The following is a 20312-nucleotide window of genomic DNA, read 5'->3' on the forward strand; positions in this document are numbered from 1 at the left end:
AGTGACCTTGATATCTTAACTGTGGAATTGGATGGATTGTATGGTAAATGGCCAGCTGTGCAATCACAGTGTGATTTCAGGTCTCTGAGCTTCAGTTGACCTCTGATGACTTATGTGATCCTGTGCTGGAGGTACTGCTTTAGTCAAAGGATATGAATTACAAGGCAGCTACAGCAGTGGCAAGGAAGGGATGGCAGTAGCTCTGATGGAGCAGCAACGCAGTGAGAAGCAGAGCGACGAGGGGGAAAGGAAGGTGGGAGACTGTTTATTCATACCGAGGAGATGCCAAGTCACAAAGCTGCCAACAGAAATGCACATCGCTATTGAAACAGCACACCAACCACACTGATGGCCTTAACAGCTTGTTTCCATTTTTGACAGGATGTGGAAATATGACTGCAATCCATAAGGATTTGCTGGTAAAACCTCACTCAATCCAAACTCTGCACACAACACATTCGGCTGCCCTCTGGCCGTCATTCATTGTCCCTCCAACAATATTCTGGTCTTTTGCTTGAAACCATTTCCTAGTGCTTGCACTACCAATGGTGTTTTCTCAACACATAATTTGTAGATGAAGAAAAACTATTTAAGTGTCACTAGTTGGTGCTTTTTTAAAAAAATATATGAACAAAAGATTTGACAATTTTCCCCTCCAAATCAGCACACAAACTAAGAAGGAGAAACCTCACCCACGAAGACCTCCTTGTCTTTAGCCTAAAGCATTCACGCAGCAGCAGTCTGCTGATCTTGGCTCAGCAGGCTCTCCTCTCTCCCCTCTACCCAGTCTCCAGTCACTTGGACTTCTTGTTGCCTTTCTGGGACTCAGACACGGCCTTCCTGGCCTCCTCCTCTGGGATGAACACGCTCACAGTGAAGTCGCTGATCTCTGAGCCGAATTTGTTCTTCACCACCAACCCGTACTTGCCCGAGTCGGCTGTGCTTACACCCATGATGGCGAAGTACACTATCTTCCCAGACTCGTACTTGAGGCTGCAGTGGTCACTGGAGACCAGTGGCTTTTCATTCTTCAGCCAGGAGACCTCTGGAGTCGGGTCACCCCACACGTTGCAAGTGAGATTAAGAGCCTGCAAGACAGGTTTTATGGAGGAAAGGGGGTATATCAGATACAAGAATCCAACTTCAAGAATCTTGCTGGCTGGCTGGTGGTGTGGACTGACCAGATGGAAGATAAATCGAAACCTCCCTGCCTGGGGTGGAAAGTAGTTCTGCATCTGCTTCTGTGTGAATTACAGTTTGCGATGACATGTGAAAAGGTTTCTTTCAGATAAAGGCTTTTGGGTTTCTGAAATGCCCATCACTGAAACACTGGCAGGAGCTCTACTTGCACACCCTATTTCTACTTTCTCCTTCATAAACACACGACGCCTTTTGCTGTGATGTGGCACCCCAGGCTGTCTGGGTATAGAAATCTCCCTGGCATAATCGCCACCTGCTCACTTGTGCAGCAGAATTAGAACAGCTGCTCCAGACATTGTGACTCATTTTCCTCCTCCTTCTCCCTCATTTTTACTTTGCTCCCAGAACCCCATTCAATCTGTGACAGTGCTCTGCTAAATGTATCCTAAATAAAATATTCTGGTCATGCTGAAAGACTCTTATTCTAAAACATTGACATTTAGGCTGCATTGTTACTTTACCTTACTTTTTTATTGAAAAAAATTTAGACAATTGTAGTTTCACATGTAGTTGCAAAAAGCAATACAAATGATAGTGTGTACCCTGTCCCCTCTTCCCCCAGTGGCAATATTTTACAAAACTATTGTACAGTATCATAACCAGCACATTGGCATTGGTACAACCTACCGATCTTACTTAGATTCCCTTAAATTTCTTTGTACTAATTTGTTCTATTCCATTTTATCACTTGGGCAGGTTCTTATACTCACCACCAGAGTCAGCATACATAATATTTCCATCACCATATCCACCGCCTCTCTCCAACCTCTCAACCCTGCTCCTAATTCCTCTTAGGAATCTGTTTTCCATTTCTAAAATTTTGTCATTTTGAAAATGTTATATAAATAGAATCCACAGCATGTAGCCTTTCAGGACTGCCTTTTTGACTTAGCGTAATTCCTTGCAGATGCACCCAAGTTACTGCAAGCATTGATAGCTTGGCCCTTTTCATTGCTGAATAATATGCCATGGTAGGTAAGGGTCTTCTGCTTTGTTTTCAGTCTGGGGCTATTATGAATAAAGCTGCTATGAACATTTGTGTACAGGCTTTGATGTGAACATAAATTTTCATTTCTCTGGGATAAATGCCCAGAGTCACAATTACTGAGTTGCATGATTCATTCTTTTTTTTCACAAATGGCCAAACCATTTTCCCAAGAAGCAGTATAATTTTGGTTTTTCATTTCTACCAATAATGTACAAATTACTCAGTTTCTCCATATCTTTACCAGCATTTGTCACTGTGGAGGTTTTGCTATTCTGTATCTTTTTTTTTTTTTTCTTTTCTGGCATTAGGGTTTGAACTCAGGGTCTCTTATGCAAGTACTCTATCACTTGAGCCCCACTCCCAGCCCTTTTTTGCTTTTAGTTATTTTTCAGGTAAGGTGTTGTGCTTTTTCTCCAGGGTTGGTCTCTGACCTCAGTCCTCCTGATCTATGCCTTCTGAGTAGCTGGGATTACAGGCATGCACCATCATACCTGGCCTCCATTTTTTATTACACAGAAATTCTGATAGCTGTGTCATGATACCTCATTCTGGTCTTTCACTTCATTTATGGCTAATTATGTTAAATTTACTTCACATTTAAAATTCTATCCTTGCATTTATTTCTTACTAAAATTCAGAAATTATGAGGAAAGAATTAGACAAGAAAAGGAATATCTTTTGAATATCTTTCTAATGGGTCTTTTGTGAAACTGGTCAGATTAAGAAATCTGTCCCATCATTAGTTTGCATTAATTACCATCATTAATGAGCATTTCTTATTGAATTATTCTACAAGTATGTTTCAGAAAAATATGAATTATTTCCAATAAGCTTATCTGAGTAGACCAGATATATAATTTTGGAAATTATGATTTGTTGAGGTTAAAGCTTAATTAAGTCAAACAGAGGGCTGGGAGCAGGTTCAAGTGGTAGAGCATCTACCTAGCAAGCATGAGGTCTTGAGTTCAAGCCCTAGTACTACAAGACATAAACAAATAAACAACAAAAACCCACACCCACATATAACCCTCCTCCCCAACAACAACAGAAACAAAACCAAAAAGTAAAAAAGAAACTCCCAAATTCCTTAAACATCATGGGAAATTTGTACCTATATTTTAGATTTGAGCTGTAGATTACAAAGTGCTCTTACATAAATTCTCTTTCTTAGTTCTCACTACTACCCAGTGAGTTCAATCTCATTAGGTGAGAAAAATAGAAATGAGTTAAAGAACAAAAGCAACCTTGCAATGGTTAATTTAAAGTTAACTGTGGTATTTTCTACCCATGAAGAAATGCAGCTACATGGAACCTATGTTTCACTAAAGCATTTCAATATGCTTTGTTTTGTTACTTGAGTTCCAAACACCCATCATAGGCCTCCCTGTTCTTCGAGGTCAAAAAGGTTTGCTCCACTACAAATCTCTCTATCCCTGTGACTTGTGTATTAAACTTGCTTTATTTTACTTTATTAGTTTTTTGAGACAGGGTCTGGCTATGTAATGCAACTTGGCCTGGAGCTTGAGGTACTCCTGCCTTAGCCTCCCGAGGGCAGGGATTACAGGTCTGTGCTACCACATCTGACTTAAAGGTGTTTTACTGTCACAGGAATGAAGACAGTGAATACATATTAGAAATTATGTTCTTTGTGTCGCAGAATATCATAATGGAACTAAGAAATGCCAGTTTAAAACCAAACGGAGAGCAACCAGTTTTCAACAGAAAGAGGGCCAATAGACATTTATGGCACAGCATGACTCCCAGTGGAGGCCAGCACTCAGGAGTACGTATGCTTCCCACTGTGTGTTAGAGGACATTTCTTTATTCTATTACATTTGTTTAGAGTTCTGACTGTATATTTTCACTTTCTCATGATTGTAAAAGGTGACACGGAGAAATACTTAGTGGTCTAGCGATATATACACATATCTCCACATGAGACAAACTTTTGTCCTGATGCTCAGCTTCCAAAACATTATGGTTGGAAAACTGACTGTATTTTTAACCCCATGTTCAGGTATTTTGGCCAAGTAAAGCAGCCATTGACTAAGATGGAGATGATGGATTAAGAAGGGACACATTCTGGGGGTGCTGGGCCTTGCTCCTAGTGTGGAAGCTGGACAAAGATGCTCCATACTCACCTTGCCCTCCTGGATGGTGACCACATCAGGGAGCCCGCCCAACACCCGGGCGCGATCTGCAAAACAGGCATCTCCGGTTAATCACTGTGGTGACAAGTGCCAGCCATCACGCTCACAAAAGCACTCCAAGGCACACTTCCCAATTTAGTTTTTCCCCTCCTGACAGTGATTTTGTACTGTTTTCAGTGTGCAAAATAAGAAAATGATCCAGTGATTCTGGACTTAATTCTTCTTTGTCCACATATTCATGTGTATGGGTGCCCATACTTGTGCCTAAAATACCAGCTTGGGATTGCTCGGTCACACTGAGACCTGCTTTACAATTTTCTTGGCTATTTTCATCCCTGACCCTTCTACAGCTGAGTGGGATTAAGCTCAGGAGGCAGAACAAATCTTTTTTTTTTCAGGCTTAGGGTGTGAACTCAGAGCCTCAAGTTTGCTAGGCAAGTGCTCTACCACTTGAGCTATGCCCCTGCCTGGCGTGGCCTCTTTCTGGGTTTTCCTGTGGTGAATATTGGTTGTACAATGGTTGCTCTGGAGGTTTGTGCAGGGGTGGGTGCTCTTCAAGGCCACCCTGGACAGCTTCCTTTTTTTCTCTCCCACTGGTTTTTGGCAGTACTGTGCAGGACACTTGTTTATGGCTGAGTATAAAGACCCCAGATGAAGGGACACAGGATGGGTGCTAAAACGCAGGGCTGTGCCCTCATCTAAGCCATGTGCTCTGGGTGTGACAGCCTGACTCCCTGGAGACATCACCTTTCTGTGATACACTGTGAGGCATCTTCTTTGGCACTACATATGGCCACCAACCTCTCATTTAGGCCTACAATTAATTTGTGACTCTTGACTCTTGTTTCTACAATTCCTTCTCTATGGAATCATGCTAAAACTCTGAGAAGGATTCGCCTTTATTCTACTGTGGGTTCTATTACATCACCTGTGAGTCTGTTCCATCACCCTATGTGACTTACTGTGTGCTATTAGTCCAGTCATCTTGCTGGGTAGGCTTCAGCCTCCTGGATGTAGAATGGATGGGGGTGGGGAGTTGCATCAGATCGTGGGCATTATTTTTACAAACCCACTCCACAGCATCTGTGAGATTCCCCTGGGGGGAACTCAGAGGAGGTGGAGAATGAGGCCACGGTTAGGATGGTGAGGCCCCATCCCAACTTCAGTTAAAAGTAGCTCAGAATTACCTGCTTTATGGATTGGATCTGTGTGGAAGACTTTGTATGAAGTATTCTACGGCTTGTAAAAGTATAAATTTCAGAGCCAGAAGAGTCCTAAGGCCTCTTCTAGCTCTCATGAATGAATGACCTGGACATAGGAGTTCAAGGCTTGGGAGAGGCAGGAAACTGCTCATGTGGCCTTTGCTCAGTGCACCCAATTGCAGGAGGGACATCTTCCATACCAAACAAGAAATGAAGCCCCAAGAGCTCTGGCACCTCCTGCCATGCTTCTATGCCCTGGCCTCTGGCTTCTGGAGGACCTAGAGTCACTGACCAGGGAAGGGTGACTTCCCTTCTCACTCTTCCTGGTTCCCTCTAATTCCAGCTCAGAATCAACTCTACAATTTTAATCCATGACAATTTTACAATCATCCCCTACACTGAGAAAGAAACCAAATTAGTATGATGGATTAGTCATAGACTCCTAGGGCCCTGCAGGGCTGTTGGACAAACAGCCAACAGAAGTTAGTAGTGAGTCCATTTCTGAGTATGCAGACTGGACAGGTTGGTGTGTGTCCACATGGGTGTGCCCAGTTCAATGACAGTAAGAAGTAAGAAAGGCCTAATTTGGCAGCTTTCACTTCACAGGAGTTCTCAGAAAAATGCACTGTATTTGGTGGGGACAAGTTACAATAATTACTTGCTATCAAATTGATCATGTTTCTTTTCTTTAATGTCTATAATTTTATCTGATACATTGTGCCTCTGAGAGACTGACAACCTATTGTGTGATTGTAACCAAGAGATTTTTTTAGGCTGTCTGAGCGGCAGGGAAGTAAGAGCCCACTGACATTCTGACAATGTAATCTGAGACCTTCTTTCCACAGACTTTTTCATAGGTCTAAAATGAAAACATATACACAATATCTAAGATTTAAAAAAGAAAAAGGAAAAGAAAAAAATCCATTCTCACTCTCCTCCATCTGCAGTTATAACAGCAAAATGAAATTATATTTCAAATCTGCTCTGGCAGTAAGTATGATGAAGTTGGTTTACTTACTTTTCTCGGCAATAGCAGCTTGTCTGGTTGAGAGAGACAAACAAACATAAAAACAAAGAAGAGTTTTGTTTTAGAGTTACTTCGAAGTGGCTGACCTTGACTGCCTTTCAAAGCTCTAGAGACATTTGGTGGCTGAAGTTAACAGAGGCAAGTGTGGCTTTTCCTGCCTTTGCTGAGACAAAAGACTCTTTCTAACTCTCAGCTGGGTGAGCAGAACACATGGTTCCCCAGGACATTCCCGCACAGAAGTGGCATTTGTCAGGAAAGGGAACTTACTTTAACCTCTGGAATTCAGCAAAGGCTTCATCAAATGCTTTAAGAGAAAAAAAAAAAAAAGAAAAGTTAGCATTTTCTCTTTTTTAAATAAGTGCATATTAATTGTACAATGTGAGGGGTTTCAATGTGATATTTCCAAACATGTATATAATGTACTTTGATTATATTCATCCCCTCTATTATTCTTTCTTATCCCCCTCCCCACATTGCCCTTTTTAATCTTTCTTACTATTTTTAAAAAATGGGGTTCATTATGACCTTTTCATACCTGCCTTCAATGTACTTTGATGGTATACTACCTACCCCCCTTTTGCTGATGATGCACAGGGGTATGATTTAAACTTACAAGGCAAGGTCACAGTGCTCCATCCAGACTTAACTAAACAAATTTGGAATAAAGCTGCCTGAGTGTTTACTCTACAGCTTGATGCATTCAATAAGACAAGCAAATACTTTCTAGGCAGAAGACATGAAAAAGTAGATTTTAAAGGCTTTCCTCTCAGTGAGAGACCTTTAGCTCTTCAAGTAGTAAGGCAGCAATTATCTCCATCCAAGAAAAAATGGGAATAAACATGTGTTTCAAGAAAAAGTTGGTGGTCTACTAAGCATCCTGAGCATCAAAAAAAGCTTTCTCTTATTAAATTATTTCCCCAATATTATAAGTTCCTAGCTAGACAGACTGAATGTTTTTATGTTAGGTTTTCTGGTCTATTTGGGCAAAAGAGCACAGTGAGTTTCAGTCATCACAGTACATGCCAAAGTTTGCCTAAAGCAATTATTTCTTAGGCTGTGATGGAGCTGAGATAAAAGGGAAGGGAGAAATTAATTTCAGGATCTAATGATTTTTACTAATGATTCATGAGTAGGGCAGCATCCCTTTCACTAAGCAGCAAGATGTTCCTGTGACTGTGGCAGAGAGTTGGGTTTTTTGAGGCAGTGTGAGCAGGATCACGGAATCAGCAAAGTGAAAAAAGCAGATTGATTTGCATCAGATTTCTTCAGTTACCTCCCTCATGGCGTTAAAGCAGAGGCAACTTCCTCAGCATGCTGGCTCAGGTCGACTGGGCCCATTCTCATTGGTTCTGTGAATCCTACCTCCCCCACTCCTTTTTTTTGGAAAACTATTGTGTTTTAAAGTTCAGTTTGATTACACAGCACACCTAGCATGAGTGACTTGCTTTTTGGTTAGATCTGATCCATTGAATAGAAGAGTTACAACATATTTAGATTGTATTTTACAACATGTGGAGTCAGTCTGCAGCCTCCATTAGTGACTTTCATCTAGATTATTTTATTTTGTTAGGAAACAATAGGAGGTGGCAGAAATGGTACAGTGCTTTTAACTTTTTACTTCTCATTGTGCCTCACCTTTGGAATTCATTGTTTGGAAATCTTTTGCATGCAACTCTCATTACTTTCTTCTCCTCTTTCCTATTCTTTCCAGAACCCCCATTCTCCTAGCAGATGACTAAGGAACCTGGGACCTGAAGGCCCAGACTCTCTAACTTCTTTCTGTTCTCAACTGCATTTGTCTTTGGTTCCCATTCACTCCCCTCTAGTTTTGGAATAAGAAATCTCCACTTTCTCTTCTGCCTTTACTGTCACATCTTCTATTCAATGGATCAGACCTAACCAAAAAGCAAGTTACTCATGCTGCCTTAGAAAACCCAACTCTTCTGCCACAGTCACGGGAACATCTTGCTGCTTAGTAAAAGGGATGCTGCCCTACTCATGAATCATTAGTAAAAACCATTAGATCCTGAAACTTAATTTGCTGAAATTTTGTTCCTTGACATCACCAACATTTACCTCTTTTGATATCACCAACGTAATCACCTTTTTTAAAACTTTTCATTCTTTTTAAAGGACCTAGTCTATAGTAAGTTTGAACCTGCAGAGTATGTTTACCTTGTCCAGAAAGATCCACTGTCTTCTGGTGTCCAGTTTTGCCATCAAAGAGCTCCATTACATATTTTCCTTTGTCATTTGGAGTGGGCTCATTGATTTGTAGCCAGATCTGCTCCCCAGTGACCCCACTCTTAACTCTGTCTGTGTACTTAATACCAGTTCCACTGAGAAAATCAGAGAGAGCATTGTTACTGTTAACTTTCCTGAAGAGCTGATTTTTCCTCTGTCTCTTATTAAAAGTCTTATGATAAACTTTTATAGACTTTCAAAAAGCATATGTTATTCTTCTGTTTCAGAGAAATATGGTCCCTGAAAGACAGCATTTGGATTCCAAGGCCTTGGGTCTGATAATCTGAACATCTATTTAACTCCTCATAGATGTCTGGGGCCCAGGGAAGATTAAAACACTAACACTCCTTGGGGATATTAACTATCTTTATTTTTTCTTGAGTTTATTACTAGGATTAAGGGCATTTTTAAAGGTAAACAATAAACTATACAATTTTGCCACATATTTCATGCAGAAGATCTATGGCTATAAACTAGATTTTATAAGGTGATCAAAAACACACTCATGGAGGCTCATCTTTGCTTGACATCTATTGACACATGTTGTTCCAAAGCTATTTAAAACATATATAAATGTGTACTTGGTAGGAGAGCCAATAGTGAATGAAAGGCAGAGTGTCTGCCAAAATGAACAAGGCATGTGCTCTGACCCTGGATGTGAGTTTCTTAGTATTCTACAGCAGGTCAAGAACAAACACATGCATTGTATTCTCTGTAACAGAATAAAAGGAAATATAGTCCTTTGTATTGCAATCTGACCATCTAGAAATGTGACTGTTATAGATGAAATGAGAGAAAGGTAGGTAGCTATACTCTCATGCTGTTAAAAGAAATTTCATGAAGTGTTTATAAAAAATGAGGAAATAAGAAAAAAGGCAGAAAAAAAAAGAAAAAAGGCAGCACACTTTTGTATACTTTATTATAATAATAATTATACATAGGGAAAAGATTAGAAGTAAGTACTCAAAAATGTTCATATTATAGCCGGTGAATTATAAAGAATGTCATATTATGAATTCTTTCAACTTTGTGATATGATATCATAAGTGTTGTTTTCTAAAACAAGAATGTACTATATGTATAGTTGGAATATAGTGTTAAAGATGAACTTTGAAAAGCAAAGTAAAACAAAATTTTCCACCAAAAAGCTTTAGCTTTCAAATAAATAGTGTTTTTCTTTTCTTTTCTTTTTTCTTTCTTTGGTGGTAGTGGGGTTGGAACTGTTCAGGGTTTTGTGCTTGCTAGGCGGGCGCTCTGCTACTTGAGTCACATCCTGAGCCTGGTGTTTTTCTTACATTACTACATTCTTTAAGGAATACTTATTCATAGATCTAAAAAGATTTCTAATATTTAAATGCAATAAAATTTAGGGTAATGAAACCCATCTGTATTGCACAGACTTTAGCCTGAGCAGTAGATGTGGCTTAGAGAGTTAGACAGAAAGACTGCTCTCTGTTTTGCAATAATAAATCTGTTTGATTTCTTTAATCTCTGGCTAACATGCAGAAAGGTACCTTACACATGTTAAGCACTTCAGATAGGATGGTTATTATTGCTCCTATTTTATATAAAAGAAAACTGACATTCATAAAATTAAATGAACTTGCCTAAGATCACAATTAAAGATAGAGGCAAAATCATGACTAAAATCCATTTTAAGTTTTTTTCTCATTATGCCACATACCTATAAAAGACAGCTAACATAGTCCTTGATTTCTAAGTCTTTCATGAGCTCAAGAAGTCATAAGAAATTCATGTAGCTAACAAGACCAAATAATAGTCTATGCCTTGTTAGTCTAATAGTAATTTCTTTAAAACTCATTTTCAATGTTCTCATTTTTTAATAACTAATTATTTTAGAGAAGATATAAAGGTCTTTGATTGATAGTTCAACAAATTTTACTTCTTTCATTCTTCAGACTGGATATATTAGAATGTCCTAGATGTCACAGAGGAATTTCCTAGAATTTGATTTATTTTAACTTGTAATTACTTTCCTAAAATGTGTTCTGAAAGAAACAGAGCAAAGGAATGAAACCCCAGGCATTCCACACTGGAATTTTACTTCTCATCTGTAGAACTCAGGAAATGATTAATACTAATAATAAAACTCTAGTCCACATAAGAGTTAAGTTATTTTAAAGAAAGCACAAATGACCGCTTTATGGGATCTAGGTTAACAAGTCCAGTCTAGATTTGCATGTGTGTGTGTGTGTGTGTGTGTGTGTGTTTTGCTTTGGGCTGAACCCATGGCCTTGAACTACACCTCCAGCCCTAGACTATATATTTTAATTATTTTAACAGATATGTAAAACAAAAATATAATGGAGCCACATGATTTTGTTGTTTGATTTGGAACTTGAGATCCTCTGTTTTAGCCTCTGAGTGCTGGTATTACAGGTGTTCACCACTACACTCTGCAGTGATAATTTCCTACATATCTATGTTGTTTAACATTTAAATAAGGTTAAATATATTTATCTTCTCCAACAGTTATCATTTTTTTATGGTGAAAACTTTAAAAATCCTTTCCTCTAGCTTTTTGAAATGTATAGTATGTTATCATTATCTATATTCACTCTTCTATGCAACAGCACCCCATAACTTCTTGTTCTTATCTAACTGTAACTTCACACCTGTTGATCAACCTCTCCCAATGACTCCCTTCCTGCTATTTTGGAGTTTTCATGCAAATTGAGTGGGGTGTGTGTGTGTTGTGATGAGCTGGTTCTGTAGTGAGCTGCCTGGGTAGAGCCTTCAATTTACTGCCTAGCTGTGTGACCTTGGCTAAGTCACCTCCCTGAGCTCGAACTTCCTTGTCTTTACAGTGGGGAGTATCTACTACATAGAGCTGTGCATATGGACCAATCCACATATCTAAGGGCTTGGGCAGTGCCCAGCATATAACCAATACCCACTGAAGGCACAATGCAAATAAACATTGCTACCTGCATCCTCCTGGAGGTGCACAGGACCTACTGCCCAGTGGAGTTCCAAAGCACAGTTGGTATTTTGGAATGAATGTCTACTGTATCCTAGACAGTACTGAAAATAAAAATCTCTTGACTACCTCCCCAAAATTATCAGTACCAGTTCTCTGTTCTCTTGTAATTTAGGATGCCTCAAGGAAGTCCAGAGATTAAGTACACTGTCAGAACTGGGAAAAGGTGGGGGACTTTTTGATTTAGAAACCTATTTTGCTCTTGGAATCCCAGAGGTGAACTTAAATGCAATCTCTCCATGGCTCCATAAAGGCAGCCTGGGATTAGGACAGAGCTTTAGGTTTGATCCAATTCAAACACATATCCCTCAAGTCATCTTGAGATCTTCAAAGAGATCTCCTTGTCCACTTCCTCTGGAGGGTGGATGAGAAGTATGCTAATGCCCAACTGTGCCAGTTGCTGTAAACAGTGATAAGCTTGGGTGCTCTTTGGTGAATGGCCAATAATTCATATGGTAGGAAATCTGGTGCCTCCTGATGCACACTGCTTCAGTTTTATTTCAGACCATAGCATGTTTTAGCTGTATACAGAAAGAGAGCTGAGAATATTGCTCTGGATGCTTGGAAAAACAGGGATGGCCCATGTACCACAGCCTCCATTATAGGGATGTCTGTGAACTATGATTCTTCTTAGATCACAAAGAAAGATGTACTGCAGCCATTACTGGACCCACCATGAACACGCTGAGGGAAAGAGCTAACTTCACAGTAGGGGAATGGCTTGGGTATTTCTGCCTTATGCTCCTCAATGTTGAACCTGAGACTCTTTACATAAAAGGAATATTTTTTTTTTTAAATTCTGCCCAGTAGAGAAAAAATTTCTACATAGCAAGTAAGTTTCCATTTACTTACTTGTGGGACCAGTTAACTTTTAAATCATCCACATAATAAGTAACAAAAGAGTACAGGCGGATGCCCTCAGCTGTGCTTTGGATTTTCAGATCTGTGGCAGACAAAGCTGAAAGAAGAAAACAGCAAATTTCATGCACCTGCACGTCTATCCTGGCAGGAGAATAATGAAGCATTGCTGTAGAAAATTTTAACTTACCTATTTTCCTGCATACTTCAGTCATTAGTTCTTTGAAGGCTGCGGATAGAGGTTCATAGCCAAAATTTTAGCTTTCATGTGTCAATATATAGTCAAATATTAAATTGTTGGCTCACAAAAATTTCCTGTCTGGTGAAGGGCAACTGGACACAAGGTGATTTGTTAACTAATTGATGATTAGTGCTCTTTGAGGACATGACTCAGTTTTTATCAGGTTTTAAAAGACATCTGCTTATTTTGATATTTTCCCCTTCTAATTCTTCTAATTGACACCACATTTACATTTTAAGGAAAGAGTATAATTAGATTTCCAGGAATGTTCTTGGCTTTAGGATTCTCTTTCTTCTTAAGTCCCAGGAAGCCTTAATTCACATTACAGGAAGTTATCTTACCTGTATCATCAGTTCATAATGAATTAACCATCTAGGTTGCCTGGATTTCCTCAGCTTACTAATTCTTTTTGCCAGTAAACATATTTAACCTTTCCTCCACCAAACTTAGGAAGTTGAAATAAAAGTCAGCCATCTGCTGATTTATAGCAATACTGCTAAAAGATCTTGTTCAGGAACAAAACTAAAAGTTTTGGAGTCTCGAATAGGTTTGCTTGGTCATTATATATTTGTTCTTAGTAGTCTCTGAAAAATGGAAATTGCTATCTTGCTCTGCTAGTAACTGTAAGGTTTCACATTTCATATATAAATTTTTTTATTACCCTTAACAATGGCCTATTCTTCAACATGCTTCTCATAGAAGTTTTTGATCCTGGAACATTTTTATAGAGTTGAAACAAAAATGATGATTTAAATTGAAAACAGACACCTGGGTGACTGGAGGACTATAAATTCTATGAAGGTCAAATGTACACTTTTGATTTCTAGGAAGACCAAAAGTGAAATGGTTTTGAATAAGACAGTAGTTCACTCAGCTGGAATTTCAATTAAACCAAAATCAGGGACAAAAAAGCAGTGTGACTTTAATTGCCAGCCCATCTCAATCATAATCCTGGTAAACTGTCTATGGAACCCACAAAATAGAGCCCAGCAGTTGGGGGGACTAACCTTCATCCACAAGCTTCAATCTGCTCTTATCTTTTCCTCGGTCATCTTTCAGGATAACTTCATAAAATCCAGCATCTTTCTTGGAAAACTAAAGGGAGGTTAGATTTATCTTAAGTAGCTCATTGTAGCTCAGGGTATGGTGCTTGCATTTTTAGGGCTCTTGATTTATCAATTGTCATGAAAATACACATCAAAGAAGCATGTTGCCACACAAATGACAAGCACTCCATTGATGCATCTATACATAATTTCCCCCTCTAAGAATCCTGAATTTTTTTTAAGGTTATAATTGATTCAAACCTTAAGGACTTTAAATCTTTTGCTCTGCCTTCATTTATTAAAAATAATAGTCATGTACGTTTGAAAGCTGTGGTCTTTCAAACAAAAGGTAGAAACAAGTTTATTCTTCAATAAATATTCTGACTATCTCTGTACTCTTAGGGAACAAGTTATCAGGAGGCTTAAGTACAAACAAAGAAGAACCCACTTAACAGGCCACATATAAAAAAGTAGGTCATAAAGCAAGAGTTACAGCATCCAGCTGGTATCGATTGGGTATTTGACAAATCCACATATATCACAAAGCGTCACAAAGTGAAAGGAGCTTTTGTGTTCCTATAGCAGTTAGATGTAAGCAATTGTAAATCCCCTGGGCATGAAACAAATATGGTATCTAGTTTCTGTCAGGGGCGGTGGGGGGCAGGGAGAATTCAGGGCACAGAGCTGACATGCTTCACATTTACAACCACTTACCTCTGTTATCAGAAGGGTGCAGATGCCATCCTTGAAGTCATGTTTTTCATCCACTGATATTTCCCTCTCATCTTTGTACCACACAATATGAGTCTCCTTCTTAATATTTGCCACCTAGAAGAAAAACCGTAATTATCCTCCTTGAAATGAAGAGACATAATTCATATGAGAGTGTAATTCATGTGGCAAGGTATAGAAGAAAAAGCATTGAACTTGGACTCAGAAGACAGATTTCTAAGGGAATCAATTAGAAACTTAATTGAGAAAAGGGTTACAATAAAGTGGATACCAATGAATAAACATACATCGAGAGCATTTCTATTTCCAGCAGTAAAAATTGACTTGACACCTGACTTCCAAGATAAATACTGCAATGTTGCATTAGCTGGTAGAGCCCCTTTCTGTACTACTGTATGGAAATGCATACCAACACAAATTGGAATGTAGTGGAAGCTGTCCCTGTTGGCAGAGTCCCAAAGAAATGGAGAGAACAGCAATCATGCCAGCTCTTAAATACTAAATCGTTTCAAAACCAACTCATAATTGATGCCAGTGCACCCATTAAAATATGGTGTATTAAAGAAATAAAATACAATTGAAACCTTTGGAGAAAACAAATCACTGCATAGGCTGGGCACAGTGGTACTAGCACTCAGGAGGCTGAGGTGGGAGGATCGCTGAGCCCATGGATTCAGCAACACCTGGGCAACATAGTGAAACCCATCTCAAAAAAAAAAAAAAAAGAAAAATCACAGGGTAGCCAAGAAAATAATGAATATACATACTAACACGCACAGTTAAATGAAAAGGAAAATCTCACACCCAAAGTAAGACAATTCCCATCACATTAAAATAGCCTATGACACAAAACTAATGGTTTTATTAAATGAGTAGAATGAATAAGCCCTAGTCTACATCTAGGGACTCAATAAAAGGTAAATGAAGCATTGCAAATACATGTACAGGGGAAACATAGTTTAATATACTAATTGCTTAGTAATTTTGAGGAGATTCCTTTAGCTCCTAATCATCATCTAAATTTCAAATTGATTAAATGATCTCAAATGGTTAAAACTATCCTGAGCTTTATCTACAACATTTGATTTTTTTTTACAAAAGGGGATATATTCATTTATTTCTTATATAATTAAAATTGTATGAAAGAGTAAAGCTTTCATACAAATTGAGAAAACACCTCAAAGATCCCATTAAATAAGTAAAATGTACATACAATTCCCCAAAGAGGAAAAACTACACATGAAGAAAATGTTTAATCTTATTATAAACAAGAGCATTTGTTTTAAAATATTAAATAATTTTAGCTAATAAGTAGATATAAGAACCAATATTGTTAACTGCAGTGAAACCAGTACCCACAAAGAACCCTGTAAACTGGCTCCTGAATTGGAGAGTCATTGTGTTACTAGGTGACACTGCTTCTGAAAAAATGAGCCAACAAAAAGCTACATGTGGATTGAGGGTCTGGAAATGTTCTGGGCTTCACAGAGTACAGCACCTCTTGTAACTAGGCCACATCTCTTGCAGGGATCCAGGACATTTGCTGAGGGAGTTGTTATACGGGATGCTAGATCCTTGGGGCCATGAAGTTTCTTAAAGCCATAGTGCTCTTAACCTGCCCCGTGTGGATCTTGTCTACTTGCACCTGGGCTGTCATCAGAGGATGGCACAGGAAATATTGTCCCTGCAGACTCTTGCAAAGGAGGAATCTTAGCACGGCCTTGCAGCAAGCTGGAACTCCTATTCAATCCTTTGCAGTAGACTAGTACCAATTGGGGTCCAGGATAGTCTCATGAATCTGAATGTTTAGCTGCTCATACTCAATGAATCACAATGCAAGAGTAAATGGCTAAATTTATATAAATTGCTATCAGAATGTAACAAAGAGCTATGGAAGGACAGAAGGGAGAGGCCTTACAGAAATTACTGAGTTGGGCCTTGAGAAAGGATTTGCCAGATAAGCTGAAAGAAAAAGCCCATTCTAGGCTTTGGGACAGCAGCATAAATATGTATGTGTGAATATTTGTAACCTATTTCTAAGCTTCCTTGATAGTTCAGAATCTAATTCTCTTGGAATAAGATATCAGCCCTCATCTCCCAGTGGGCAACAGGTAGTGCAGAAAGAGAAGAATGTGACATGTGGGTTTCTAGGAAGGGATGTTTTATGGGAGCCACGGTGTAGATGAGAAAGTGAGTGGAGGCAGCATGGCAGTGGGCAGCCAGGATAACAGACAGGAGGTGAGGTTTTACCTGCTGCCTGAGAAAGAACCTTTGCTAAGAGGCCTAGAACTTATTTTTCTTATATATTTCTGATAAACTTGAATTTATCAGATTGAATAGAGACTGGTGCACTTGGTTTTTGGCTTTTATAATGACAGTTACATGCCAAATGCCAAATCCATGATTCCATTTATTTATTTATTTATTTATTTATTTATGGTAAGATTGGGGTTTAAACTCAGGGCTTTGAACTTGCTAGGTAGGCACTCTGCCTCTTGAACTATACCCCTAGCTCTGTGATTCTGCTTTTGAGTTGCTGTTGGCCACCCTCGCCTCATACTCTAATCTCATCCAACCATTCCTTCCCAAACACTTTTTTTTTAAAAAAACACTTTTTTTTTTAAGAAAAAAATTAACTGCCTAAGAAGTGTGAGGACTTGAGTTCAATCCGCCCCCTCACCCCAGAAAAAACTTTAAGAAAAAAATAAAGATGGGCTGTCTTGCTACATAGCTCAGGCTGGCCTCCAGCTGTTGGTCTTAAGCAATTCTCCTGCCTCAGCCTTGTGAGTAGCTGGGACTGCTAGTACATACCACCATGCTTGGCTCCACAAAATTCTTTTTTATCTTTTTTTTTTTGGCAGTGCTGGGGATCAAATCCAGGGCCCAAGACATGCTAGGCAAGTGTTTCACCACTGAGCTATATCCTCAGCCCCTCTAAAACGTTTTTTTTTGTTGTTGTTGTTAGTCCCTGGGATATGAACTCAGGGCCTTGAGCTTGCTAGGCTAGCCTCCAACCCTAAAAACATGATTCACTCAGCTGAAAACCATATGGTTAAGACATGAAATAGTTCAGAATGCTATATAGAATTATTTTTTCTAAATCTTTCCAAAGGCCTAGTAAGACAACTGGTTGATGAACTGCAAAGTTTTTCCCAGCCCCCTCCAGGCACACAGTGCTGGAAATCAGGAGGGCAGTTTGTGAACAGTGAGGTACTGCTGTGTAGGCATCACAAGTTAGAGAGGAAGTTCACCAAAAAATACTGTAGTGGGTGGGATCAGTCTGAAATAGATCTACCACTTAGAATGCAGATTTGGCCTGAAACAAAAACAAAGTGAGACTCTTCTGAGATTAATAGACTTTGGGCATCTTTAATCTGGAAATCCAAAATCTGAAATGCTCCAAAATCTGAAGGCTTCTGAGCAGCATGACACCACAAGTAGAAAATTCACAAAATTGAATTATTTAAAATATTGTGTAAGTTGTTGGAGTGGCTCAAGTGGTAAGAGCACCTGCTTAGCAAGTGTGAGGCCATGAGTCCAAACCACAGCGCTACCAAAAAAAAAAAAAAAAAAAAACCCAAAAGTAAAATATTGTATAAAATCACTTTGGGTTATGTGTACAAGGTGTAAAGGAAGTATAAATGAATTTTGGGTTTAGATTTGGGTCAGACCCTACATCTCATTACATATAGAAAATATCTAAAAAAAATCTAAAAAATCCCAAATTCAAAACACTTCTGGTCCAGATTATTTTGGATAAGGAATATTCAATCTGCAATTTAAAAAGAACCCATATTTTCATTGAGTAGGCCATGAATAATAAACATGAACAATCACCTTGCCTTCCCATATTTTTAATATTGTCTTCCTTTAAATTTTTCTTACCAATGTTTATATTGGTGTTCAACAGTAAGGATGTGTTGCTTATGGTTTTTTTTCCAAATGGAGGAGAAGAGATATTGATCTTCCTTGTCTCCACATTGTTTTATCTTTATGTCCCTTGAATCAAATATTAAAAATTTATCCACCTCTTACCTTGCATTTCAATAGTACATTACATTCACCAGTCACTTCCCAACTCAAATATTCAGCAAAATGTGGACCTATAAAATTTTAATGACATGAGTAATCACTTTATTAATCATGAATGCAAAATCAAAGCTCATGCACAACCAAGGTAATTTATGTTTGAAGATAATTTTTAAAATTATAGATTTATAGATTTTTTAGATATTTAAAAGGTCATTATTTAAAATATTATTATTTAGGAATGGGGGAGAGGAGATAAAGGAGAATGATGGAGGGGGCAAATTCAACTATGGTATATTGTAAGAACTTTGGTACATGACACAATGTATCCTCAGTACAACAATAATTAAAAAAATGGGAAAAACATTTAATAACAATTTTTAATCATTTTTATTTATCTGATCTTAACATAATAAATACTATTCATATTAATGTTATAGAAATAGTCTTCAAGTATTTTGTACAGCAAATTGAAGGTTTTCTCTTTACCCACTGTCTATTTTTACCTTGTTTCCTTATCCATTCTTGTCGCTGGAACTCAGCTTCTTTCTGGAGCTTTTTATAAACTAGAAGTTAAAAAAACATGGTAGTGTGAAATTGAATTGAGCAGCATAAATGTATGTAAACAATGTATATTTGTTATGGCAACACTCATACATTGTGGTCACCATGCTTATTTTGATTTTTATAGATGAAGAAATAGGCTTAGAAAAATTAGGTAACTTTTCCAAGGTCATAAAGCTAAGGAAGACTGAAACAGTACTGGTGTTACAAATGTAGAGAGCTGGCAGCCTTTCATAGCTTTGTTTAGTGCCACATTTTAAATCTTGGTGGATTCACAGTGGTTTATGGCAGACAACCACTACAATCTACTTAAAATGTATGATGAACAGGTTTGGCTTGCAGTACTTTTGCATATTTTTCTTTTCAAGTTAAGTAATTCCAAGTAGGGACACACTGTAAAACAGTATCATGGTTTGTTTCTGAGACACATATACAGTCTTGGCTGTTATTGCAACCTCCTTCACTGGAGAATTTTAGTAATAAGTACTTGTTTATAAATGAGACTAAGCATAGCCTTCCCTAAGGGCCAGGAATAAATTTGGTGTTCTTAAGGCTCATATCTATGAAATGAAATACTATTATTAACTGAAAATTGTGTTTGGATCATAGGAGTTAAAGTAAGAAACAATTAGTACTACTTTTCAGGGACTTTTTTTTTTTTTTTTTTGGTAGTATTGGGGTTTGGACAAAGGCATCACACTTTCTAGCCAGGTGTTCTACCACTTGTGCCACATCTCCAGCTCTTTTTGCTTTAGTTATTTTTCAGGTATAGTTTCACATTTTTGCCTTGGCTGCCGTGGACTGCAATCCTCCTACCTACACCTCCCACGTACCTACACTTCACATGTAGCTGGGATTATACAAGCACATAGCACATATGCATCACCATGCCTGGTTTGTTGGTTAATATGGGGTTTTGCTAACTTTTTGCTCAGGCTAGCCTCGAAGCACAATCCTTTTGATCTCCACTTCCTGAGAAGCTGAGATTGCAGGCGCGAGCCACCACATCTGGCTCACAGGACCTCTTTTA

At 38.5% G+C, this 20312-nt stretch overlaps 1 protein-coding gene across 3 annotated transcripts in view; it reads right to left on the minus strand.

Annotated features, from left to right (window-relative positions):
• Positions 1-249: 249 nt before the first annotated feature.
• Myom1 (myomesin 1) overlaps positions 250-20312 on the minus strand; it is a 128150-nt gene continuing 108087 nt past the window's right edge. For all 3 annotated transcript variants that reach the window (XM_074070230.1, XM_074070232.1, XM_074070231.1), the window contains 11 exons: positions 19225-19284; positions 18725-18792; positions 14672-14785; positions 13919-14006; positions 12861-12899; positions 12665-12770; positions 8743-8906; positions 6835-6871; positions 6559-6581; positions 4330-4385; positions 250-1088 (listed from right to left, as the gene is read on the minus strand). In XM_074070230.1, the coding sequence (XP_073926331.1) occupies positions 795-1088; positions 4330-4385; positions 6559-6581; positions 6835-6871; positions 8743-8906; positions 12665-12770; positions 12861-12899; positions 13919-14006; positions 14672-14785; positions 18725-18792; positions 19225-19284 (1049 nt within the window). In that variant the 3' untranslated portion in view covers positions 250-794. The remainder of the gene's footprint in view (positions 1089-4329; positions 4386-6558; positions 6582-6834; positions 6872-8742; positions 8907-12664; positions 12771-12860; positions 12900-13918; positions 14007-14671; positions 14786-18724; positions 18793-19224; positions 19285-20312) is intronic.

This window comes from Castor canadensis, chromosome 4, assembly GCF_047511655.1.
Source record: "Castor canadensis chromosome 4, mCasCan1.hap1v2, whole genome shotgun sequence".
NCBI classification, from domain to species: Eukaryota; Metazoa; Chordata; class Mammalia; order Rodentia; family Castoridae; genus Castor; species Castor canadensis.